The 25,100-nt window shown below is 27.7% G+C and overlaps 1 protein-coding gene across 1 annotated transcript in view; it reads left to right on the top strand.

The window, feature by feature from the left end:
- Positions 1 to 15,041, top strand: part of LOC100215515 (disintegrin and metalloproteinase domain-containing protein 10) — a 53,304-nt gene extending 38,263 nt beyond the window's left edge. Inside the window, exons 11-15 of the mRNA XM_065802314.1 lie at positions 3,779 to 3,886; positions 10,695 to 10,779; positions 11,007 to 11,166; positions 14,002 to 14,196; positions 14,315 to 15,041. Coding sequence (XP_065658386.1) covers positions 3,779 to 3,886; positions 10,695 to 10,779; positions 11,007 to 11,166; positions 14,002 to 14,196; positions 14,315 to 14,571 — 805 coding nt within the window. The 3' untranslated portion in view covers positions 14,572 to 15,041. The remainder of the gene's footprint in view (positions 1 to 3,778; positions 3,887 to 10,694; positions 10,780 to 11,006; positions 11,167 to 14,001; positions 14,197 to 14,314) is intronic.
- The last annotated feature ends 10,059 nt before the right edge of the window (positions 15,042 to 25,100 follow it).

The following is a 25,100-nucleotide window of genomic DNA, read 5'->3' as shown; positions in this document are numbered from 1 at the left end:
AATCTTTTTTTTCATTATTCTTAGTTTTTTTTTTCTTTTTCTGAAAATTCATATTTAATTAATGTATCAAAATATGGTTAAAATATGGTTAGATTTGTTACATAAATATGCTATGGTAGATAACAAAAATATGGTTATACTATGGTTAGATTTGTTACATAAATATGTTATGGTATATGTATATATATATATATATATATATATATATATATATATATATATATATATATATATATATATATATATATGTATATATATCAAGCCTTCTTAGGAGACACGTTTGGTCACACAACTCGTATGACCACACTTATAATATTTTGTTTTGACAACTTGGCCACATCTCCTTGCATGTTTTAAGTTTGCCTGTTTAAAAAATGCGCTAAATAAACAAATTTAAACTTAAACTAAAATTAAGAATAAACAAACTATAAACTGGAAAGAGAAACAAAAATTAAAAAAAATAGAAAACTAAACTAAAAAAATTAATGAATGATAAAATAAATTTAAATGTGTTTAGAATAAATCAAAGTTTTAAAGTTATTTGTTTCAAAGTTTCTAAGTTATTTAATCCAAACTTAATTAATTGGAAAAAGGATTTGAACCCAATACTTGCGCTAATACTTGCACCTCATAAATGTCACAATTAATCAAACTCTAAGCTCTACATCAGCGTGATGATATAAGAAAAAAATACTTGCTTTAAACTATTAATTAAATAATAATTTAAGCAAAATTTTTTTCAGTTTTTAAGTTGATTAAGTTTATTATAGCTTTATATTATTTATTATATATAATATTATTATAGCTATTACTATTATTTCATACTATTAATTGAGACACTTCTTAATTGAAAATTATACTAGATTTATGCTTTTGCTTTCTCTGGTTTATCCTTTATTTTATCCTTTGTTAACTTTGTTTCTCTTTTCAGTTTATGGTTTGTTTATTTTTAATTTTCTCTTTAAAATAGTGTAGAAAAAATAGTTAAAATAGAATAGAAAAAAAAGTTAAAATAGGTTATTTTGAGTTTTTTTTTTTAAAACAGCAAGGGAGTGCTGCTATATCGACTGACAAATAGCCTGACTCGCAAGGGAGTGCTGCTACATCGACTGACATATAGCCTGACCCGCAAGGGAGTGCTGCTACATCAACTGAGGGTTTGGTTGGGGCAGGCAGTCTATTTAATTAATAAAAAAAAAAATTCTGGTCTTGCATTTTAATTTTAATTTTTTGTCAACAAAAAATTAAAATTAAAATGCTGGTGACTGCACAGGTCAAAAGGCTTGATATACTTTAGTTAAGAACTGCTATCAATGTGCGTCCTGTAATAAAAGGGAAAAAAAAGTTATAAAAAGTTACAAGTATAAATGTAAATTCACAAAGTATTATAAAATGTGCATAATAATTTACAAAAAATGTTTGCTTTATCAAAAATACAAAACCACTTTCATTATTAAAATTTCTATTTTTAATCGTTCTTATCATAATGGGAGGTCATTGTTAATGCACCCATATGATAAAATAATTGTTTTGAAAAAAATAAAATTTTGAAAATTCAAGACTTTTGTAGGTAGAATAGGAGATTTAGATTATTACTCTTGTTCCTATTAAATATAGATAATATTAAAACATCCAAGAATAGTTTAAATAGTTTGCAATAAATTACCGACCTCGTTTTTATTTTTATTTTAAGGCTGTAAGTATAATTTATCTTACTAATTAGCTAGTATTTTTTTAAATTACATTCTTTATGGATGGACCACAATAATTTTTTTTGCTCCTTTATCCAATCTTATTAGACAATCTTATTAGAATGTATGTACATAAATATAAATATATAAATGCATGTTTAGATAAGTATTGCTTACTAGTTTTTCTTATCTTTAAAGAAAACAGCTTTTTCATAAAAAGAAGAAAAAAATGAGGAATAATGAAAGAAATGATTGCTGCTTCATCCCAAATTGTCAGTCAATGTAGCAGCACTCCTTTGCAGTAACTGGCTCTAAGGTAGTTGATGTATATACTGAAGCCCCCAGCAGCAGGCTATTTCAGTGTTACATAACAGGGCTTATCTAAACACGCATTTATTAATGTAATGTTAAAACATACCAAGTTTTACTTTACCTAAAAATTGCATTGCGGCAACATCAAAATTTTAATTTATTTGCCATTTTTTAAAGTCGTTTATTATATTAAGTTAAAACAATTATATTAATGTAAATAAAGAAAAAGTTTAATAAGCCTGTCCTGCTACTCCAGAAGGCGTTGCAAGCAAATTAAAAAAAAAAGGTCTGTAGCTAGTAAAAACCTTAAAATTTTATTTCAACAAATAAAAGTCTTTTTTGCTATATTTATTTTTTTGCTATAAATATATACGGCCAGATTAAAAAAATTTAAAATATATTATGTTAAGGGGCGGATTTGAACTTTCGCAAAACAATGCTAATGGCAGCACATTAAACCACTGATCTATCGAATTTATGTAAGTAATTGAAAATAAAACATTTTATAAATCTCTTATACCATTTGCAATTAATCAAAACTTTTCAAAAAATCAGTTTCTCTAAATAAACGCAGCTTTATTGCATAGCAATAAAGTTGCGCTTATGTATAAAAAATACATAAAAACAAATGTTATATGTAAATGTAAAAAATCTACTTACATAACACTATACACAGGATCGTGTGTAATATAAGAAAACTTTTTTTATAATTACTAGTCTTTTTTGCTTAAACTGTTTTGTTTTAAATTTTTGTATTTATGTCGTTGCATTTTAAAAAATTGACAAGATTAAAAAAACACAAAACATATTGTCTCATCTAAGTGGAAAAGGTGTGCATATTTTTTTTTGATCCATTTGATGCATTTTTTTAATATGTAAAAAACAGTAAGTATAGAAATGATTGGTGTGGAATAGGATAAGTATAAAAATGATCGATTTGGTAAAGACCCGTATTTTATGGGACTGCTAGACTATACATATATATGTAAGAGTATAGTATAAAATATAAAAGTATAGAAAAGATCTGTGTAGAATAGTCTTTCAAAGAACCATATTTTTACAGGCCCCGTCAGCTAGTATATATATATATATATATATATATATATATATGTATACATACATAGATACAAATATTTATATATATATATATATATATATATATATATATATATATATATATATATATATATATATATATATATATATATATATATATATATATCATGATTAAAATGCAAGAATATAATTGCAAATTCATTGCAACATTAAAGTTTTAAGTCTTCAGTGATCAGTTTAAAAACTTTATTATTTTTGTTTCAATTTTTATATTTTTATATACTAATGATAATTATTACTATTTATAATAATTTAATTTTTTTAATAATTTTTAAACTTCATACTTAAGCTATGTCAAAACTAGAGTTTCATTAAAGATTTAAGAATTTTATCAGATGGATTTTCATTAATTATTTGGAGTGATTTGTTTACAAAATTATTAACTAATTAAGATGTGGAATGATGGCATTTTTAAAAAAATAAAGATTCTTTTGAAAAATTAATTTAAAAATAATTTTTTAAGTAAAAGGGTCATTATAAACTTTATAATGACCCTTTTACTTTCTAATGCAAAACTATTGGTCACAATAGTAAAAGTTGATTATATAGTTAAAAATGTGAATAAATAGTTGTAAGAAAGTTTATCCCTTTATTTATTCTGTTTATTTATGCTATTTGATTTGGTTTTTTTAATTGAATTTATTTTTTCAAATATATAGTCCTTCACTTGGCATTTGTTGTGATCCAAATACGTGTAGACCCTATTCAGCATCATCAAAAATACTTTGTTTGCAACAAACTGATTGTGCACAAAATTCATACTGTCTGTATCTTTTCAAATAATTTTATTTTTTTGTTTTTTTGAATCATTAAAATCTTTTCACACAAGGTTTTAAAATGTTTTTTTTTAATATATATAATTTCCTTTGTGTGTATATATACATATATATATAAATTAGTAAAAAACACTTATCTAACTGTTATCTTCTACTTTACATTGAGCACTCTATTTGTAAAATACACTAACATAATTTACATACATATATATATATATATATATATATATATATATATATATATATATATATATATATATATATATATATATATATATCGATCCCCACCACATCCCTGGTAGTACCGCGCTCAACTTGTTTCTCCGCACAGCGGCCTTGTTCGTCGAGGTTCGTATTTCGGAGTTATAGAGTTGAGAGAGGGTTTATAACCACTATTAAGTAGCCTCCTCATCTGTAGTGGCCTTCTTGGCCTTGAGGAGGTGAATAACAAAAAAAAATATATATATATATATAATAAATATATATATATATAAAAATAAGTAAAAAACACTTATCTAACTTTTATCTTCAACTTTAAGTTTCACCATTGCTGGATCATCAGGAAGAGTTACTAAATCTCAAAAAAAATTCAATTTATAGAAAAAAATATTTTACAGGAAGTTATAAATTATTATAAAAAATATTTAATTACTATATTTTTTTTCTTTAATGGGAAGTTAACAAAATCAGTGTTTTTTTCTTTTATATGTTCATTTTTATTAATTAACGTGTAGTTGTGGCCTTTATAATTCTTTCTAAATTTTTTGTACAGCTATAACTTACTTTAATGGTATTTCTGTTAAAAATCTTATGTAATTTATTAGAGGGAGGAAAATGTTTGTCTACTAATTTTAGAAAAATTTTACCTATATTTGTTGAAACATTTTTGCTGTACGGGGGGTTGAACCAAATTATGTTTCTATTTCTATTACGCTTTTTTGCAATTTTCTTTTCAAATTTTAGCTCGAAATTTTGAAAGCCACTTTTTTAAAGGGCATTTTTATAAACGCGTTTAGAGGAGTTAAAAATATTTTCATTAGAAGAGTTTTGGTTTAGCCTATTGTTAATTGAAATTGGAATTTGTTTTAGAATTTGAGGGGGATGGTTCGAATTCACATTAATATACAATAATTCGTCGTTAGGTTTTTTGTAGGGCTTATAGAACTTTCTGAGAGGTTAAATGTGACATCAAGAAAATTCACTATTTTTAAATTTATATTTATTTCAATTTGGAAGACAATATTTTAAAAAACTTTAATAATATCTTTTCTATTTTTATTGAGTTGTGGCCCTGATTTTTTATGCATTATTATTAAACCGTTGTCGCGATAAAGACCTAATTGATTAATTTGGATTATTTTAGCTAGGGTATTTAAAATATATAAACCTACAAATTCGCAAATTTCTGCTCCGTCGTAACTTCCCATTGTTACATCAAAGCATTCGTGCATGGTTTTTTTCTTCCACGTTTCCTTATCAAAATAGAGTAAAGTTTTTCTGCAGTGCTTAATTATACGGATAGTGCCCTCAGTAATTTCCAACTGGGATTTTCCAAATTCTATTGTTTTATCTAAAATTTCTGCTGTAATTTGAGGGGTAAAAATCAATAATATCAAATTGTATAAATGTGCATTCATTTTTATTGTTAATTTTAGAAAACCAATCTATAACACCAGTGGTATTTTTCCACTGATGTAAACCTAATTTTTTCCGAATAGAGTTATTAATTTTGTCTAGTTTTATTTTACTAACATGCCCTAGTTCACTTTTTGAGGGTAACTAGTAGCCTACAAGGGAGTTTATTTTGAAAATTTGGTTTGTGATCTTTTAGTGAAGCAAACGCTTGCGCTGGTGCAACTGATTCAATTCTCGCATCTAAATTAATATTTTAGGCAATGTTTTGAGCTTCTAAATTAATGGCGTTTTCCAAGTTTTTTGGTGCTTTTGAATAATTATTAGAAATATTATAGCACAGTATTTTTTGATGAGTTTCTGGGGTAATTTGGTAAACGTTGCTTATTTTGTCAGCAAAAACTAAAATATTAGTTTATATTATTAATGTTTTAATTGTTTTTAGAATTCATTATTTATGTTTTGAAATTTTATAGTTTTAATTAAGTGTAATAAATCATTTTCAAAATTTTCCAGGTCAGAAATAAATGGTGGGGCGTTTTTTGTTTTGAATCCATAATTTTCATTCTGATTATTTTTCGATTAAAGGGTTTTTATTTTTTTCAGATTCTAAGAAAAAATGGGCTTTTCAACGAATTCTTTTAATAAAGTGTTCTACTTTGTCTATTAATGAAATAGTATAACTTTTTTTGTCTGGGATCAGGATATTTTTGAGAGAGTAAGTGAAATTGTTAGTTTCCATGTTTAGGTTAGGTAAAATACAATTAAAGAGTGCTCAACAAGTATAAACTTGGAGCCTAATATATATATATATATATATATATATATATATATATATATATATATATATATATATATATATATATATATATATATATATATATATATTAGTAGAAAATCACTTAACAAAAATTTTTCCATTTAACACTGTATTTCATCAACAAAGATTCATCAGAAATGGATGATCAAATTAATAAAACTTCAATTTATACCAAAAATTAAAGGAAGTTGCAAATGTCTTAACTACTGTAAATTTTCACACATTTGTGGAATTTGCTGACACTATTATAAAAAGAATTCTTTAGAAATGATTACTTATGCTATTTTTTTAAATGTTTTTTTAAAAAGGGTAGTTAATGTAAATATTATTTGAACTCATTTATTTTTATAGTTTTTTAGGAGAAACTTATTTTCGTGCCTACATTTAGAAATTAATTCCGATCTTTTGTTTAATAAGCATTCTTGATTTGCATGTGTAATTATTTCAAATTTTTCTTGTAGGCATAGTATGCATTTTTTGGAAATATTGTTATATGCAGGCGCTGTTTTAAGGATAGACCAATTCAGTATAAAATCATCAATATTTTTTTCTTTTAATTCCCATATATATTTTGACAGCATGGTGTCTTTTGAATACTTTTTATTCTTGAAAGATTGCTTATGATTGGCAAAACGTTTTTTCCATTCACCCTCTGTTATGCCAATATATTGTTTATCAGATACATTCTTAGAGGAAACAACACATTCATATACCACATTTTTTGATAAACAACTTCCACTCATTGGACAATTGATTTTTTGTTTACAATTACAATTTTCTGTAGTTTTTTCATTTAGGATTTTTTTTTTGTTTAACAAAGCCTTATTGTGACCTTTTATAATTCTTTCCATATTTTTTGTGCAACTGTAGCTAACTTTAATTGTATTTCGATTAAAAATTTTATGTAATTTATTAGATCGCGGGAAATGCTTATCGACCAATTTTAAAAACACTTTTCCTATGTTAGTAGAAACAATTTTGCTATATGGGGGGTTGAACCAAATTACATTTCTAGTTTTATTTCTTTTTTTTGTATTCTTTTTTTCAGGGTGAAATTTTAGTTCAAAATTTTCAAAACTTTTTTTTAGGGCATCTTCAAATATTCGTTTAGAGGAATTGAATACATTTTGAGGAGTTTTGGTTTAGTCTGTTATTAATTGAAATCGGGATTTGTTTTAGAACTTGGGGTGGATGGTTAGAGTTAATGTTAATATATAATAGTTCATCGTTTGGTTTTTTGAAAGGCTTATATGAATTTTCAGAGAGGTTAAATGTGACATCAAGAAAATTCACAATTTTTAAATTTATGTTTATTTCGATTTGAAAGCCAATATTTTTAAAAATTTTTATAATATCTTTTCTAATTTTGTCGAGCTGTGGACCAGATTTTCTACACATTACTATTAAACCATCGTTGCGATAAAGGCCTAAATCTTTTATATTGATTATTTTACTTAACAAATCTAAAATATATAGTCCAACAAATTCACAAATTTCTGCTCCGTCATAACTGCCCATTGTTACATCAAAGCAGTCATGTATGTTTTTTTTGGAAAAAGAAAAACATACTGACATGAAAAAACTACAGAAAATTGTAATTGTAAACAAAAAATCAATTGTCCAATGAGTGGAAGTTGTTTATCAAAAAATGTGGTATATGAATGTGTTGTTTCCTCTAAGAATGTATCTGATAAACAATATATTGGCATAACAGAGGGTGAATGGAAAAAACGTTTTGCCAATCATAAGCAATCTTTCAAGAATAAAAAGTATTCAAAAGACACCATGCTGTCAAAATATATATGGGAATTAAAAGAAAAAAATATTGATGATTTTATACTGAATTGGTCTATCCTTAAAACAGCGCCTGCATATAACAATATTTCCAAAAAATGCATACTATGCCTACAAGAAAAATTTGAAATAATTACACATGCAAATCAAGAATGCTTATTAAACAAAAGATCGGAATTAATTTCTAAATGTAGGCACGAAAATAAGTTTCTCCTAAAAAACTATAAAAATAAATGAGTTCAAATAATATTTACATTAACTACCCTTTTTAAAAAAACATTTAAAAAAATAGCATAAGTAATCATTTCTAAAGAATTCTTTTTATAATAGTGTCAGCAAATTCCACAAATGTGTGAAAATTTACAGTAGTTAAGACATTTGCAACTTCCTTTAATTTTTGGTATAAATTGAAGTTTTATTAATTTGATCATCCATTTCTGATGAATCTTTGTTGATGAAACACAGTGTTAAATGGAAAAATTTTTTGTTAAGTGATTTTCTACTAATATATAATTGTTCTGTTCTTTTAAGAACATTGAGCACTCTATTGTGTAGAATACTTTTTAAAGTTGTTTAAATATATAAACGCTCCAGCACACACCGCGAACGGCGGTGTGTGCTGGAGCGTTGTCATGTAGCAGGAGCGCGCGCTTTCGATTGACCAAGGCAGGATAACAAGCCGAGAGAGCGGCGTAAACACGATCCAGTTGTTCAGTGTAGAGTGCGGCGTTCACTGCAAGACCATTTGGAACAAGCTCAAAGTGAATTATCCCCTCGAAATTCCACCAAACACACAACATGACCTTGTGAACGAACCGATCCTGTTTGGCGACTTGTAGAGCGGGTTGGCCGGGCTGGATCCAAACGTTCGCCTTATTGGCGTTACGGAAGAAGACCCACTTTTCATCTCCAGTAACAACTTGACGCCAGAAACGAAGGTCCTTGGGGTTTTCGAGCAGATGGGTGCAGGTGTCGGCGCGTCGTTTTTGCTGCGCAAGCGTCAATTCGTGAGGCACTTCTCGGCAGCGCCTATTGACGAGTCCGATTTGATGGAGGTGGCGATCGATGGTGGACTTGGAAGGGCCGAGCTCTGCCGACAATCTGCGGGTGCTAGTTTGTGGTTGCTGCTCCACCAGCTCGCGCAGCGCCTCATTGTTTACTGTCGATGGACGGCCTGACCTGGGTAGACCTGCAAGGCTGGTTTCGCCGTTGTTAAAGCCCTTGAACCATTTGGCCGCTGCGGTTTTCTTGACCATTCCCTCGCCTTCCACATTGCAAATTTCAGTTGCTGCATCTCTTGAACTCAGTCCTTTTTTCCAATAGTGACGCAAAAGTATGCGAATTTCATATTTTTCGTCCGTCATTTTAGAACTAAAAAGACACATTTTTAAATCACTATTACAAAAAGCGATACACCATTTTAAAGAGGAATAAAAATACTACAAAATAATATCAATCATTATTTGATTTGAGTCAAACGTCATAAAAAAAATTATGTTTGAAAATATTAGCTTCAAGTGCCCGCAAACTTATGGGACAACCTAGTATATATATATATATATATATATATATATATATATATATATATATATATATATATATATATATATATATATATATATATATATATATATATATATATATATATATATATATACATATATATGCTTATGGAGAAGACCAGCATGCTAAACCTTATCAAAAGCTTTAGAAAAGTCTAGCCTTAACCTCTCCACATCTATCTAATGCTCAATAAAATCTATCAGTTATTACTGTCAACAAATCAGCAGTAGAACGAGAAGATTGAAATCCATATTGATGATCAGAACGTAATTTAATAGATTCAAGATAAGAGATTAAGTGTTTGTTAATTAAAGACTCAAAAACCTTGCTCCTGATAGTAAGAAAACTAATGAAATGGTAGTTAGACAGTAGTTAACTTGAGTCAGATCGCTCTCTAGAATTTTTGAAAATAGAGATAACAGATGCCGCTTTATATATATATATATATATATATATATATATATATAAATATATATATATATATATATATATATATATATATATATATATATATATATATATATATATATATATATATATATAATAGTTTTTTATAATATATAGTTTTATTGGACTAAGACTTTTGTCCCATTCATTAAAAACTATTCATTGAATTGGACAAAAGTTTCACTTATTAGGGATGTCTAGATGCCTATGCATATTATAAATGGAGTGTCATGTGGTCTTCTATGATTCAGTAAAACACTACATGCAAGCACTAAATTTTTTCAATTATATTTGTGTATTTTGATAGTATTTTGTTGTTGTTGTTTTATAGGCACATTTTTTAAACCCTGACACGACTAAAAATTATACATTAGAGTTTTCTGTTTGTTTGTTTTTTTGAGCTTTTTTTTTTTTTTCTTATTATTTTTGCCAATTTCTATATTTTTCTTATTTAAAAATAATATTTTTATAAATTTTCTAAGCTTTTTATTATTTTGTTACTTTTTGCTGTTTTTCGAAATAATTTTTCTTAATAAGTCTCAGTCCTACAAACTATACTTGCCCAACCCCTCAACCTGTTCGAAATAATGAGCTATGCAACAGTAACACACGTGTTTGTATAAATGGAGTAAGTGTTTTAAATTACCAGCATTTGATTTTTTGGTTATTATTTAAACCCATATATAAATACATGGGTTTATATAATTGTGTGTGTGTGTATATATATATGATACTGTTTGTCATATTTCGGATTGGAATGCTACCCAGTTAAAAATTTTACATAATTGTGTGCGTATGTGTATATATGATACTGTTTATTTTATTTTGGATTGGTTATCCAATTAAAATTTTTAGGATTGCACTGGATCATTATGCTTGATTGAAACCTACAACAAAAATGAATGTCAATGTTCAAAAGATGGAGAGTTATGTGATGTTTGCTGTCAACGTAATAATGATACATCAACATGCAAGTCATTGTCTCAACCCTCGAGTAAAAAGCAGCTTCCTCCAGGTACTAAGAAACATGGTTCTCTAAATATGGGTTTTATTTCTTTAAGTTTTGAATAATTTTCTTCAACTTTTTTTATGATTTTACAAATATTATTTTAATCAATATTTAAAACAAAAATTGATAATGAAAAACTTTTGATGATCTTTTATATTGTGCCATTTTCTTACTACCGATTTCATTCCTTTTTAAAATTACTGTTTTTGTTCATATATTGCTGTCATATTTAGGCTTCTAATAATGCTATTTCTTTTTGGGACAAAACAAATTGTAAAGCTATTTAAATCTGCTCAGCAGTCTCAGTTTGAGTTTCTACCAGGTTGTCATAAGGCTGCATTTCTTTTATTTTTTTATTTTTTATTTTTTTATTTTTTACATATTATCATAATTGCTGTTTAAATAAGCATAAAATTGTTTAATGTTAAACAAATATAAACAGCTAAATTTTCTTAATCAACTTTTACACTAATTTATATAATTGTTCACATTGACATTATTGACAACAGACCACATTGACATTATTGATTAAAGATCACATTGACATTATTGACAACAGACCACATTGACATTATTGACAACAGATCACATTGACATTATTGACAACAGACCACATTGACATTATTGACAACAGACCACATTGACATTATTGATAAAAGATCACATTGACATTATTGACAACAGATTACATTGACATTATTGACAACAGATCACATTAACATTATTGACAGCAGAGTTGTATTGGCAGTACTTAGTGGTCATGAATTAGTTTGCTGATCAGATAATAAATCTGCTGATCAATAATAAATTTTCAAAAATAGGCAGGTTTATGCAGAAATTGATTTAATGCAGAAACTGCACAAACATTATCGTAAAAAAAAATGGGATGGTATAAAATTAAGATTTGTTTATTTATTAATAAAGTTGTTTAATTTTTCCCAACTAAATTATTGAGCATATGCAATAAACATGCTCCTATAATTACTGAAAAAATTAAGCCTGCTGGACTATAGTGGCCCCTCTGGTATCTTAAGGAAGTCCTAAAGCAAATATGGTTGAATTATACAATCCAATAATTTATATAATTATATATAATGAAAGGTTCAAGATTTTATCTAATTGTTTATATACGTAGTTTTGTATATGTATTTTTTAAAAATTTAGGCACTATCTAGTTACGAATAAAAACTATTTAAACAAAAAGTAATTTTCACAGATAAACAAGTTTTTCAAAGCAATAAAAAAATGTTGAAATCATTTATTAAACTATTTGGTGAAAATTTTTTCCTAATTATCAACAATTTAATTAAATCGCGATAGTGGTGTAGTGGTAGAGCACTTGCTTCATAAGCGAGAAGCTCCGAGTTCGATCTCCACCACGTCTCTGGTAGTACCGCGCTCAACTTGTTTCTCCGTGCATCAGCCTTGTTTGTCAAGGTTTGTGTTTTGGAGTTATAGAGTTGAGAGAGGGTTGTAACCACAAAAAGTAGCCTCCTCGACTGTAGTGGCCCTCTCGCCCTTGGGAAGGTGAATAATTAAAAAAAAAAATCTAAATTTTGAAAGTATATAACGTAAATAATATAAAGTCTATACAAAAAGTTAAAAGTTGTGCTAAATGTGTTAAACTGCATTTAGACAGTAAGACGTGAACTACAAAAATTTAGAGAAGTATGATTTTCTAAATTAAAAAATTTCTATAGTTTTTTTGATTTGCAGTTTGCTTTATTTTTGCAAAAAAATATATATATATGTTGCTAAGCCCAAATGTATCTTTAGGTATAATTCATATGAGTTTGCTTTCAGAAAGTGTTCAAAAACGTTATAAATGATTGTTACTAGAAAAACAAGTTAGGCATATTTTTAATATAAAATGGATATAAATATAAATTAAGGTTATAAACAGTTATGGCTAATAAGATCCTACCACCGAATATTTATAATGTAAAACCGTTTTTGTACTGTATATTGTTACATCTATTACTAAAAACATTTTAATTTAAAAAACATATGTGAACTCAAAATAATAAAATTCACAATATAAAACATGTTTTAGTAAGTATGAGCTCATCAAACTTTCAGAACAACTATTCTTTGCAGCATTGAGGCGACAAGAGTCTCCTAATATTCAGGCGTTACTTTATGGTATTTACTTTGTGGTATCACTTTCATTATTGCTATTCTCAGGGTTTAAAATTGGGTGAAGCCATGGTGCATGAACATTAATGGCATTTTCATTGAACCATCTCTTGGTAATTTCTGCCTGATGATGTCGTTCATGAAAGTTTTCAACTTTCTATATTTACGATTAATACGATTTATATATTACGATTAATACGATAATTACGATTGTGATTTCTGATAAAGAAAAAAGTTTTTAAAATTTACCTTTTTTTTTTAATTAATTTTTAATTTTTTTTTATTTTTTTATTATTCACCTCCTCAAGGCCGAGAAGGCCACTACTGATGATGTGATAACCACTTAATAGTGGTTATCACCCTCTCTCAACTCTATAACTCCGAAACACGAACCTTGACGAACAAGGCCGCTGCGCGGAGAAACAAGTTGAGCGCGGTACTACCAGGGACGTGGTGGGGATCGAACTCGGAACCTTTTGCTTATGAAGCGAGCGCTTTACCACTACCGCTTTACCACTACCTATATTAAACTAAAATTTGGCGGTAAAGTTTCTTGTAAATTTTGAAATTAAAATTTACTGTTAAGTTTAGATCACTATCATCATCACTTCTGTATCCAAGCAAATATTTTGTTAGTTAAACCAACGGAAAACTCCTAACGTTCAAAGTTTTAACGATCGTTTATATAATGTTAATTTTTTTCAGGTTCCGCATGTAATCAATATTCAGGTTATTGCGATTTTCTCAATAAGTGTCGGAAAGTTGATGCAGATGGTCCGCTTTCAAGATTAAAGCAAATGATTTTTAGTTTAAAAACATATAACACTATACTTGATTGGATCAAAACGTATTGGTGGGCATGCGTACTGATAGGTTTAGGTCTGATACTATTTATGGCAGGTAATTATTTTTATTAAAAAATTTAAATCTTGCTGTTTCTCTATTTTATAATATTTTTTTATTTCTTTTTTTATATCTCAGTTAAGTCTTGTTTTAAATTAAAAAAAAAAATTATTAGGTTTCATAGCGTGCTGCAGCGTTCATACACCTAGTAGCAACCCTAATAAACCACCTGCCCGTCAAATGACTCTTCCTAGAAGTTTGTCACTGCGTCGCAGTCAGCCTTCAGCACCGCCTGCCGAAAGAAGCCAAGCAAGGCATCGGGGACCGAACAACGACGATTCGCTACCTGGATATAACACAGCTGTGCGTGACAACAATAGGCCTCCGCAATATAGACCTCCTCGTTATAACGATTCTGTTGAAATGATGTAATGTACAAAACATGATGAATTTGTTTTGAACCTATTCATAAGATCTTTTGTTCAATTTTTGGTTTATTTTTCGATAGTACTGGGCGTATACTGGGCGTTAGATTTTTGTAACGTTATATTTATGCAACTCGTCAAAGAAGTTGATCTGGTTTGATATAATCAAGTTATGTGTTATTGCAAATAGATTTTGACGTATTCAAATCAGTTGCCATCATTCGTATAAATTTTATTGATGTGTTCCTAATGACAGTCCTTTACTTTTCGGACATTTTTATAAATATTTATATTAAAGTATTCCATTTTGCAGTATTTTACACTATAATTATATAAGCGTCAAAAAGGGGGGATGTATTTTTATTTTTTATCTATAATTTATTTGATAACCTTTTTCTTTCTTCGACATTTGTTTATATTTTTATTTGATACTATAATGATATGATTTTTATAGGTTAATTTATTTTGCTGCATAAACAACTGGTTTTCTCTGAAATTTTTCAAAACAAAACTAAAGTCTAAGTTAAAACAAAACACAAAGGTTTGTTTACTTTTGCTTTATTTGTGCACAAAAGAATAATCATTTGATCCTTTTTTGCCCCCAAACTTTGTTATTATAAAACTCTACTTTTAAAAGTGTAGAGTTTATAATAACAAAAGTTTAAAGTGCATGTAATTACTCTACTTTTAAAAATGTAGTAATGAAATCTTTTTTATATTTCTAAAATTTGATGACTATAATCTTAAATAGTTTCGAAGGTGTCGAAAAAAACGAAATAATTTAAATTGTATTTTTAATATTCAAACTTATTATTATTATTATTTTTTTTCATATTACAGTTTGCATGGGTTTTTTTTCATACTACAGCTTGCAACATTGTGCAATGAGGTCTAAAAAAAATTTTTTTAATTTGTGCTAAAAACCATCAAAACCAATGCCTAAAAACTATAATATAATTCATACAAATATTTTTGTATAACTTGTTAATTTTAACAATTTTTATAAGTATAAATTAAAAAATGGTGGACGTTAATGTTATGTATCTTCCTGACCCAGAATTAAGTAAGTTTTCTGAACATAAATCAGAAAGTTATGATGAAAATAGCCAAATTGATTTTGTTAATGAATCAGAAAACGAATCAAGCGAAATTCGAGCTTTTGGTAATAGATATGAAGAAAACCTAGTAAAAACAAGCATTGTTAGCGTAAGGTATCTATCGTAGCGAATACAAGTATCGTTAGCGTAAGGTATCCTCCTTCCTACTAAAATTTTATTTTTGTGGCGTTAAATATTATATTTTTAATTTTCTTAGCTGCTCCTTTGCCCTCTCTCCGTAAAAAAGTGATGAGCCCCCTCCCCTAAATATTTTTTTCTAGTTCATTTTAAAATAAAAAAGGGTCATGGCACCCCCTTATAATTTCATTAATAAATAATTTTTAAAAAGATATATTTTTAAAGATTTGATGTTTTTTTACCCGCAAATGATTTTTTATTGCTTTCATAAGAAAATCTTTAACAGTAAAAAAAATCTTTGCCTAGTTTTTTTACGGCTTAAAACTTATATCATTTTTTTGATAAAAGAATAAAATAGTTGTAAACACATTGAATATTTTAAATTTTATCAAAAAATATTAGTATTTTTTGTATAACATTGTTTAATCTTTTACACGGTAGGTGATTACGAAAATTATAATAGTTAGCACTTACTGTTTATAAAAAAAAATTTTCGGATGTGTTTTATTTTGTGAAGTTTTCTCTCTAACAAACCATTTCAGTTCAACTCAATTACCAATTAAAGGTAATTTTACCATAGGGAGTATTTATTTGATATGTTTTTTATACTTTATTTATTATGTAAAATGAATTTAACCCTAAGGAATATTTATTTGATATGTTTTTTATACTTTATTTATTATGTGAAATGAATTCGATTTGAAAGATGCAAGGTTCAAAAAAGAAAAGAAATATTCGAAAAAAGCTTTTGTATTCAGAAGAACAACTGCATGCAGCACTTAGAGCTTTAAATAAAGGTGAAAAAATTTTGTGTCAGCAAAAAGTTTAATGTTCCTGAAAGTACCTTACGCGACAAATTATCTGGTAAAAGCCAACCCAAACGGCAAAACTCTGGCTTTAAATCATATCTTGGAGAAGAAATAGAGAATGAATTGGTTGCTTCATTAACGCAGTGCGCTAACACGGGTTTTGCGATAACAAAAAAGTTATTAATTAAGGCTGTACAAAGAATGTTATAGGGCGAGGTATAAAAACACCATTTAAAGGGATAAATTTATAACACCAGTTTTTACTTGGGATGATATCCCAAGTAAAAACTGGTGTTATAAATTTATGCGTCGTCATAAGGAATTATCGCAAAAACGAGCAGAGCATATTAGTCGAGCTAAAGGTCTTATAACTGAAGCATCGATAAAAAAATGGTTTAATGAGGTGTTTGAATTATTAGGCGATGATGCGCAATACCTTAATGATCCATCTCGTGTTTTTAATTTAGACAAAACTGGTTTTGAGTTAGCACCAAAACTGGAAAAGTAATTGGTATCAGAGGAAGAAATGTTTATGAAGAATGCAACAATAGCGATAAGGAAAACCTTGCAACTCTATTTTATGTAAATGCAAATAGTGAATTTGCACCATCATTAACATTGTACAAGTATGCTCGAATGCCAAAAACTATTGCTGCTGCACCACCAGGTTAAGGACTCAGTAAAAGTGACAGCGGCTGGATGACCGCCGAATGCTTTTATGAGTACTTCACAAATGTGTTAGTACCATATTTGAAATCTATTAATACACAATTACCTATATATATGTTCATGGATGGACATCGCTCGCATCTGTCTAAAGAGCTCAGCATGTATTGCTCTTTGGAAAGAATTCATTTGATTTCCTTGTTTCCTAATGCTACACACTTCTTACAACCATTAGGTGTTTCAGTTTTCGGACCAATGAAAAAAAAATGGCAGAACATTTGTCGGCAATTTAAATTGGATAACGATTTTAATGAAATTTGCAAAGAAAATGTACCGATGTTGTTGAATAATTTTGTTATGGATCGAAGTATGAAAAAAAAATTTTATTAACGGATTTAGGTCGACAGGAATATTCCCATTAAATGCAAACAATGTTGATTATAAAAAAGTAATTCAACGTGTTAAATAAAGTTCCACAATTGATAATAATGAAACGAATCTTTCAAGCCATAATAACGTGGGAAACTTATTTGAAAACAATGTTGAACCTGAAGTAATGCTACAGTTTGAAAAAAACTGGAAATAAAGAATGGGGAGGTAAAACTGACTTCAGAGAATTATTTAATTTTTGGAAAAAACTTAAATTTAACGATAGCTCCAAACAAACTATAAATTTAATAGAAGCTAACAATAATGTATTGAACAATGAAGTCGATAAAGAATCGTATTTAGATATTAGCAGTACGCAAAATGAAATCGTATCTAGTAATGTTAGCGAATTTGGAAAAGCGTAATAATTGATGAATCCGGTGAAAGTAAATCAGCAGCAGATCCACCAGATTCAAATAAACAAATAATAAAAGATGTAAACCCATTACACGACTTTCTTTTATGGCCAAAACAACCAATCACGAAAAAAAGGCTGAAACAAGTTAAACGATTACCGAGCGTTGTAACTTCATCCAAATGGTTAGAGATTCAAATAACTAGAGGAAATGCAAAGGATGGAGAAGATATCAAAAAAATTGAACGTAAAAATAAAGCAGCTGAAAAAAAGGAATTGAAAGAAAAAGAAAAATCTAAAAGAAAACAAAATAAAATAAAAATAAAAGACAAAAAAAAAACATTAAAAAAAAAAATTTTAAATTCAGAAAAAAGCTTTAGTGGATAATTTTATAACCAATGTCTTATTTGTTTTGTAATCATATTAAATTTATGTATTTGTTTCTTGATTAAAATATATAAAACTAAAATTAAAATATACGATTTTTTTCATACACGGTAGGTGGAGAATCGATTACGGTAGGTGGTGCTTTATCACTGTAGGTGAAGAAACGTACTAGATCTTACAAAAAATTAAAAATAACATTAAAAAAATAACTTTACTCAAATTCGAATTATATAATTTAGTTAATAATTGAGTATAAAATATTAATTTGAAAACCCTAAATAAAAATCTGTTATGGTTTTGGACTTAAGAAGTTTTGAAGTTAAAAGTTTTCTTAACGTCACGGTAGGTGGTACCATGACCCTATACAATATGTGCTTTTTATCTGTCGTTAATAAAACACGATTAAGTATATAAATAATATTTTATTTTATAAATTAGAGAAAGATCCCAGAATCTTTGCTACAAATAATTATAAAAAGGAATGATCATTGAAATTTATGTTTTAGGGGGAAGCATACATAATATCAATTACTAACTTCATCTTCTTGGTACTAACAGAATTTTTAAATTTACAATAGCTATACTAGTATTTCTGCACTAGCAACTGTCACAGGAATTGTCGTCAATAGCAATGTTGCTGTGTTTACATCTGAAAAATCGCAATCTATAAAACTGTATTTGATGAGCAGTAAAGTAATAGTAATATAGATGCTGTAGCGAATTACATCGCGAAACACGTATATTGTTATAAATGCGTTATGACAGTCTACACTACTCTTTATTTTATTTATAACAATTTACAATTTGTTAAAAATCAAAATTATATATAGAAAAAATTAGAGTTAAATAAATTTCTAATAAAAATCTATTGCTTTAAAAGAGTTCAAAGACTGCGCATTCACCGCATGAATCGGTAATGCATTCCATTTATTCGCAATACGGTAACTAAAAAATGCTTGTCGAGACAAAGAAGGCTTGACATTTTCTTATTCAAATCTTAGACTATGACCTTTTATTTCTGATGCTAGTCCGTTAGCTCGTAATGACGGTGCAAATTGTTGTGGTTTAAGCCATGTAATATGATCTATATTGTTCAATAATTTGTACTCTTGTATTAGATCGCCGCGTAAACGCCTAGTCTCCAACGTAGTCAATTTCATTTTGGATGATCGCTCCTCATAACACAGATATTTGAGATTCTGTATCAGTTTGGTTGCGCAACGTTAGACCTTTTCTAATGTTCCAATGTCACCTTTCAAAGTAGGATTCCATACTTGGATTGCAAACTCAAGGTGCGGTAGCACTGTGTACAGAGTACGAATCATTTCAGTATTTAAATGAGTAAAGGTACGCTTGATGACTCTGAGTACATTCTGCCTTTTGCTGCTGCTGCGTTTACTTGATAATGCCATTTAATGTCTGATGAGATCAACACACTGAGGTCACGTTCTACTGTTATTTTGCCTAGTTTGTACTCAACACCATTTTCTGTAATCGTATAGATGGTCTTTGGGTTCTTTTTGACAATGTACATAACATCGCACTTCTCTTTGTTCAACTCCATAAATCATATACTTGTCCATTCAACTAACTTGTTGATATCGTTTTGCAAACTGATTGTATCTAAAATGTTTTTTTTCGGTTTCATTAGTTTGCTGTCGTCAGCTTAAAGTTTGCATATACATTGTAGGGTTTATGGTATGTCGTTGATTTCATTCAGTGATCAAAAAAAAACAAATACAATAAATTCATTTATAGTTTAATGAAGAGGCCTACACCAGGTCCCACTATGCTGACAAAAATAAAAACACAGACGCTACAGACAAAGCAGCAGTTGTATCTCTAAAAGTTACTTTGTTATGCTGTCTTTGAAAGCATTGGTTGATGGAGCGTTCACTGTTGTTTGGGAAAGCGCAATCCATGGGGCAACAACTCTATTTGAAAAAATGTTTCTGTCATATAAATTTCAATAAAAATGATTGCATTAACTAATTGGGTTAGAAAAATTTTTTATATCGTCTGGGTAATTCAGTTGTAATAATTTAGCTAATTCAATTAGGTTATTAGAAGTGATAATAAGAAGTTCTGAAGTAATAATTAGAAGTTTCGAGGTAGCATAAAATTAAAAAGATTTGAAACTTTTTCCATTTCAGTAAATCTATCACTTATATTCATATAAATAATTTCCACTTAAATCATCAAAATGTCTTTTATATTTAGATCGCCTTTTAAGCTTAAAAGCTGGTTTTATGTGCCACTGACTGCAAATAGAAAAAAAAAATGGTTTTATTTGCCACTTACTGCAAATAGTCTCTAAATCAAATAAATCGTAATTTGATTAAAAGTATCTCAACTTGAATTTCAGAATCTGAAATTCAGATTACCTAAAAGCTTCGTTTAGATCTATGGACTTTTTTTGAAAATATTTTGAAGCATAATTTACATTCGTTAGTAAGTGTTACAGAATTACGCTAATAAGAACAAAGTTTAATATTTGTCTCTTTATTTTAAAGCTTCAGTTTGTTCTTCTCTTTTTAATGAAACTTATGTTAAGGTTTTAACAATATATAAAACACGTATTTTTATAGCTAAAAAAGAAACAATTCTTGAGGACAATCTTTGAAGCCAGCATTTGGTCGACGTTCAAAACATCTTTTCAAAAGACGTTTTGAACATTTTTTGAACATTTAAAAAACGTATTTTTAGGACCAAATGCCGCCTGGGTTGTTGAGTTTAATACGTATGAAAAATTGAATAAATGTGAACAAAATAAGTAACACTCATTAATGTAGCTTATCTTCACTTAGTTGAGCAATCACTTAACTTAGTTGAGCAATCATTTCACTTAGTTAAGCAATCATTTCACTTAGTTAAGCAATCATAAGTTTATCTAAACCAGCTAGTTTGAAATAATTTTTTTTTTTAATTGCAATGTGATTAGATAATTTTAAATATTGATAATTGCGCTATATTTCATTAAAAATTATGTTATAACATATTTTTACTTCGTTCTCCAGAAAAATAAGTATATAATGCATTTGATATATTCTGGCACAATTTTTTTGCTAATCCGCTGCACTACTCCTTAAAAAAACTTTTATCTTTAACGAACTGGAACCATATTAAGTTTAATAATAATATAAATATAATAAACAGAACTTTCGTTTATTTTTAAAAAAAATTTTACAGATTCTTCAATACAAATTTTTTTCTATACAAATTTTTTTTATCGCATTAAGTAGTTATAAAAGCAAAAGGTATATCATTTCCTTGGATATATCATTTCCCTGGATATATCATTTCCCTTGATCAATAAACATGGTTCAAAACCAATCTGAAAAAAAAAAAAAAAGTTACAAAAAAATTTAGAACTAAAATTTAAAAATTAAACAATTTTTTAGTTTTAATAAATTTTCGCAATTAAAACAACGTCTAATAACTTCTAATAATATTTAATAACGTAACGTCTAATAACATTTAGAACACGTGTCTCAGGGAAGAAGAAAAAGTAAGTTTTCTTAGAGTACGAATGAGAAATCTAGTTTATAAATTGACAGAGAAGCAATTATTCTTCCTTTTTCTGGATTTCTGCTTTTTTTGAGTGTTGTTTTATAATTATATTATTTTACTATTAATTATATTATGACACTATTAAGTGTGTGATAAACTAATGAGTTGTTACAAATTTTTAAAACTATTTTCTTATAAGAAAACTTTTATCTTGTATCAATCTTTATACCCACAGATATACCAATGATAAACTAACGATAAAACCTAATTTTTGTCAAATTAACAATTTATTTTATTGTTTGCAACTAAAGAAAAATTTAGTCACCCTTATTGTTCACAACTAAAGCAAAAATTTGTCACTATTTGAAAAACGATAGACTTTAAACTCCTAAAGGCAGCAGAAAAAAGATTACACCAGATTGTCTAAGAGTAGTAACAGCGAAGTGTGTATACATTGACTGACTATCTAAGGATATAAGCAGTGGGGTGTACATATAGCTGTTGGGTGTTTTTTATTAGGCAGGCAGCACATTGATTTATCTTAAACGCAAGTTGTTATGTAATGTGTACGTCTTAAGTGTAACGTGTTTTATTTAATGCAAGTTCTATTATATACTTAATTTATGTTTATATGATTTAATTCAGTTCTTCGTTTTATATTTATACTTCATATTTAAATGATTTGATAAAGTTCTTTTATTTTGCGTTTTATATTTATATGGTTTCATGCAGTTCTTGGTTTTATATTTGATTTATATTTATATGATTGAATGAAATTTTTCGTTTTACATTTTTTATTTCTTGTATGAGATTTTATGTAATTCTTTGCTTTATTTTAATATAATTTAATTTATATTATATTATCATACTATATTTTCTCTTTACCACCCAGTAAATGAAGTTACAGGTAAAATAAACTAAATTTAAAAAACATAATGATAGTGAGGTAAGCAACATAAGTTAGCGAACATCTCTATTTTGAGTTAGAGTAAGTGACATGATTTACTTGAAAACTGCAACAATAAATAGTAATATTTAAATACACAACCAAATTGAAAATAAAACTAATATAAAAAGGTGCAAGCGAAATACTAAAAGAAAAATTAAAATGCATTAATGTCATAAATTTGTAGTGCAATACCAAGTTCTTGTCGGGAAATTTGCATAATATGACCCTTTTGAGGGAGCCCACAATCTGGTATTTGACGTTTCAAATGTTTAAAATACTAACTTCTAGAAAACACCAGTCAGAGTTTTATCATAAAAATCAGCTCTGCAATGTAGCTCAAACATGAAATAAAAATTAAAGGTTAAAGATTCGAATTAGAGGAAAAGCTTTTTGAAAATAGTTCTGCCTTATCCTTGGGAGAGGTAGTAAAATTAAACCCATGAGAACGAGAAGAACAATGGTAAATACAAAAGTTATGTACTTTAGTGCTAGCAGGATCAGTGGTGTTAGACCAAGCAATTCAATGTGATGAGCATTAAAGTCCACCAATAACAACATTTTTGGCAGAGAGATAAAAAAAATGTGCACGGTCAATTTGATATCAAAAAATCATTGTCCTACTGGGCAATGAAGAACTACAGGTAAACCTAAGTAAAAAATAAGTAATTCTTAACAAACACAATGTAATTTTAGGTAAAGCTACAGTTCTTAAACATTAGAAATTTTAATTTAAATAATAAAAGAAAAAAGACTGCCCTATGCCAAATCCTCAGGCAATGTATTAGCACTTCCTTGTAGCAGTAGGCTATAAGATAGTCAATGTATAAATTTTTTTTATGTTTTTATTAAAAAGTCACTACTTTGAGCAAGTCTCCACATGAAAGCGCAACAAGCGATAAAATAAAATTATTTTAGACCGCATAATGTAGCTTTGACTAATTTTATTTGCAGTAATCACTAATCACGTAAAACTCACTCACGTAAAGATTTCTAAAAGTTCTATCCAGTTTTGGACAACAAACAAGCTCTTTTTTCATCAAAAATGTTACCTCCCTCTGATAATAGTCTCATTTTTAATGTTTCTTAACTTTTAAATAGTAAAAAAGTATAGGATGCCTATTCCATATTGTAAATACTCCATATCGTTCCATAAGTTATATTTGTATATATATATATATATATATATATATATATATATATATATATATATATATATATATATATATATATATATATATATATATATATATATATATATATATATATATATATATATATATATATATATATATACAGAGGCGTAGAAAGAATTTTTTGGTGTTCCAGATAGGTAACTTCCAGACATGGAGCAAACTCCAAACATTTATATGTTTATACTTATGTCAAATAATGAGTGTTTGCAAAAAATTGCGATGATTGGAGGCTGGGAACAAAAATGCCCCAAAATTTTCGCCCCCCTGCCCCAAACGTGAGAGCAACAAGTTGATGAAGTATTATTTGTACTATTCTTAACTAGACTTATATTCATCGATAAATTTTAGATTTCATTTAAAAATATTTTAGCGTTCAAAAATTATGACCATATAAAGTTTAAACCCCCCTCAATTTGAGGGGGTTGCACGTTTTATATAGTAATAATTTTTAAACGCTGATAGATAATACTATGAAACTTAAAATTTATCGATGAATATAAGTCTAGTTAAGAATAGTACAAATAATACTTCATCAACTTGTTGCTCTCACGTTTCCATGTCTGGAAGTTACCTATCTCGAACACCAAAAAATTCTTTCTACGCCTCTGTATATATATATATATATATATATATATATATATATATATATATATATATATATATATATATATATATATATATATATATATATATATACATATATATATATATATATATATATATATATATATATATATATATATATATATATATATATATATATATATCGTGTTTTACAAAGTGCTTAGTGACGGACTTGTTGTTTTGTTAATCCTCTTGGGTTTTTTCAAGGCATTTGATCAAGCTTCTCACCAGCTTTAACTCAAAAATGGCTGACCAAATAAACAAAGGAACTCTTAAAGCTAATTCGGTTTTGATAAAGAGAACTTTTAAGAAATGAAATGTTTGTATGTGAAGTTCATTCTTCCGAAAGGACATTAAACAGCTTAAACAAGTATGCTTT

This window comes from Hydra vulgaris, chromosome 08 (genome assembly GCF_038396675.1).
Source record: "Hydra vulgaris chromosome 08, alternate assembly HydraT2T_AEP".
Lineage (NCBI taxonomy): Eukaryota > Metazoa > Cnidaria > Hydrozoa > Anthoathecata > Hydridae > Hydra > Hydra vulgaris.
This window is presented reverse-complemented; position numbering and strand designations above follow the sequence as displayed.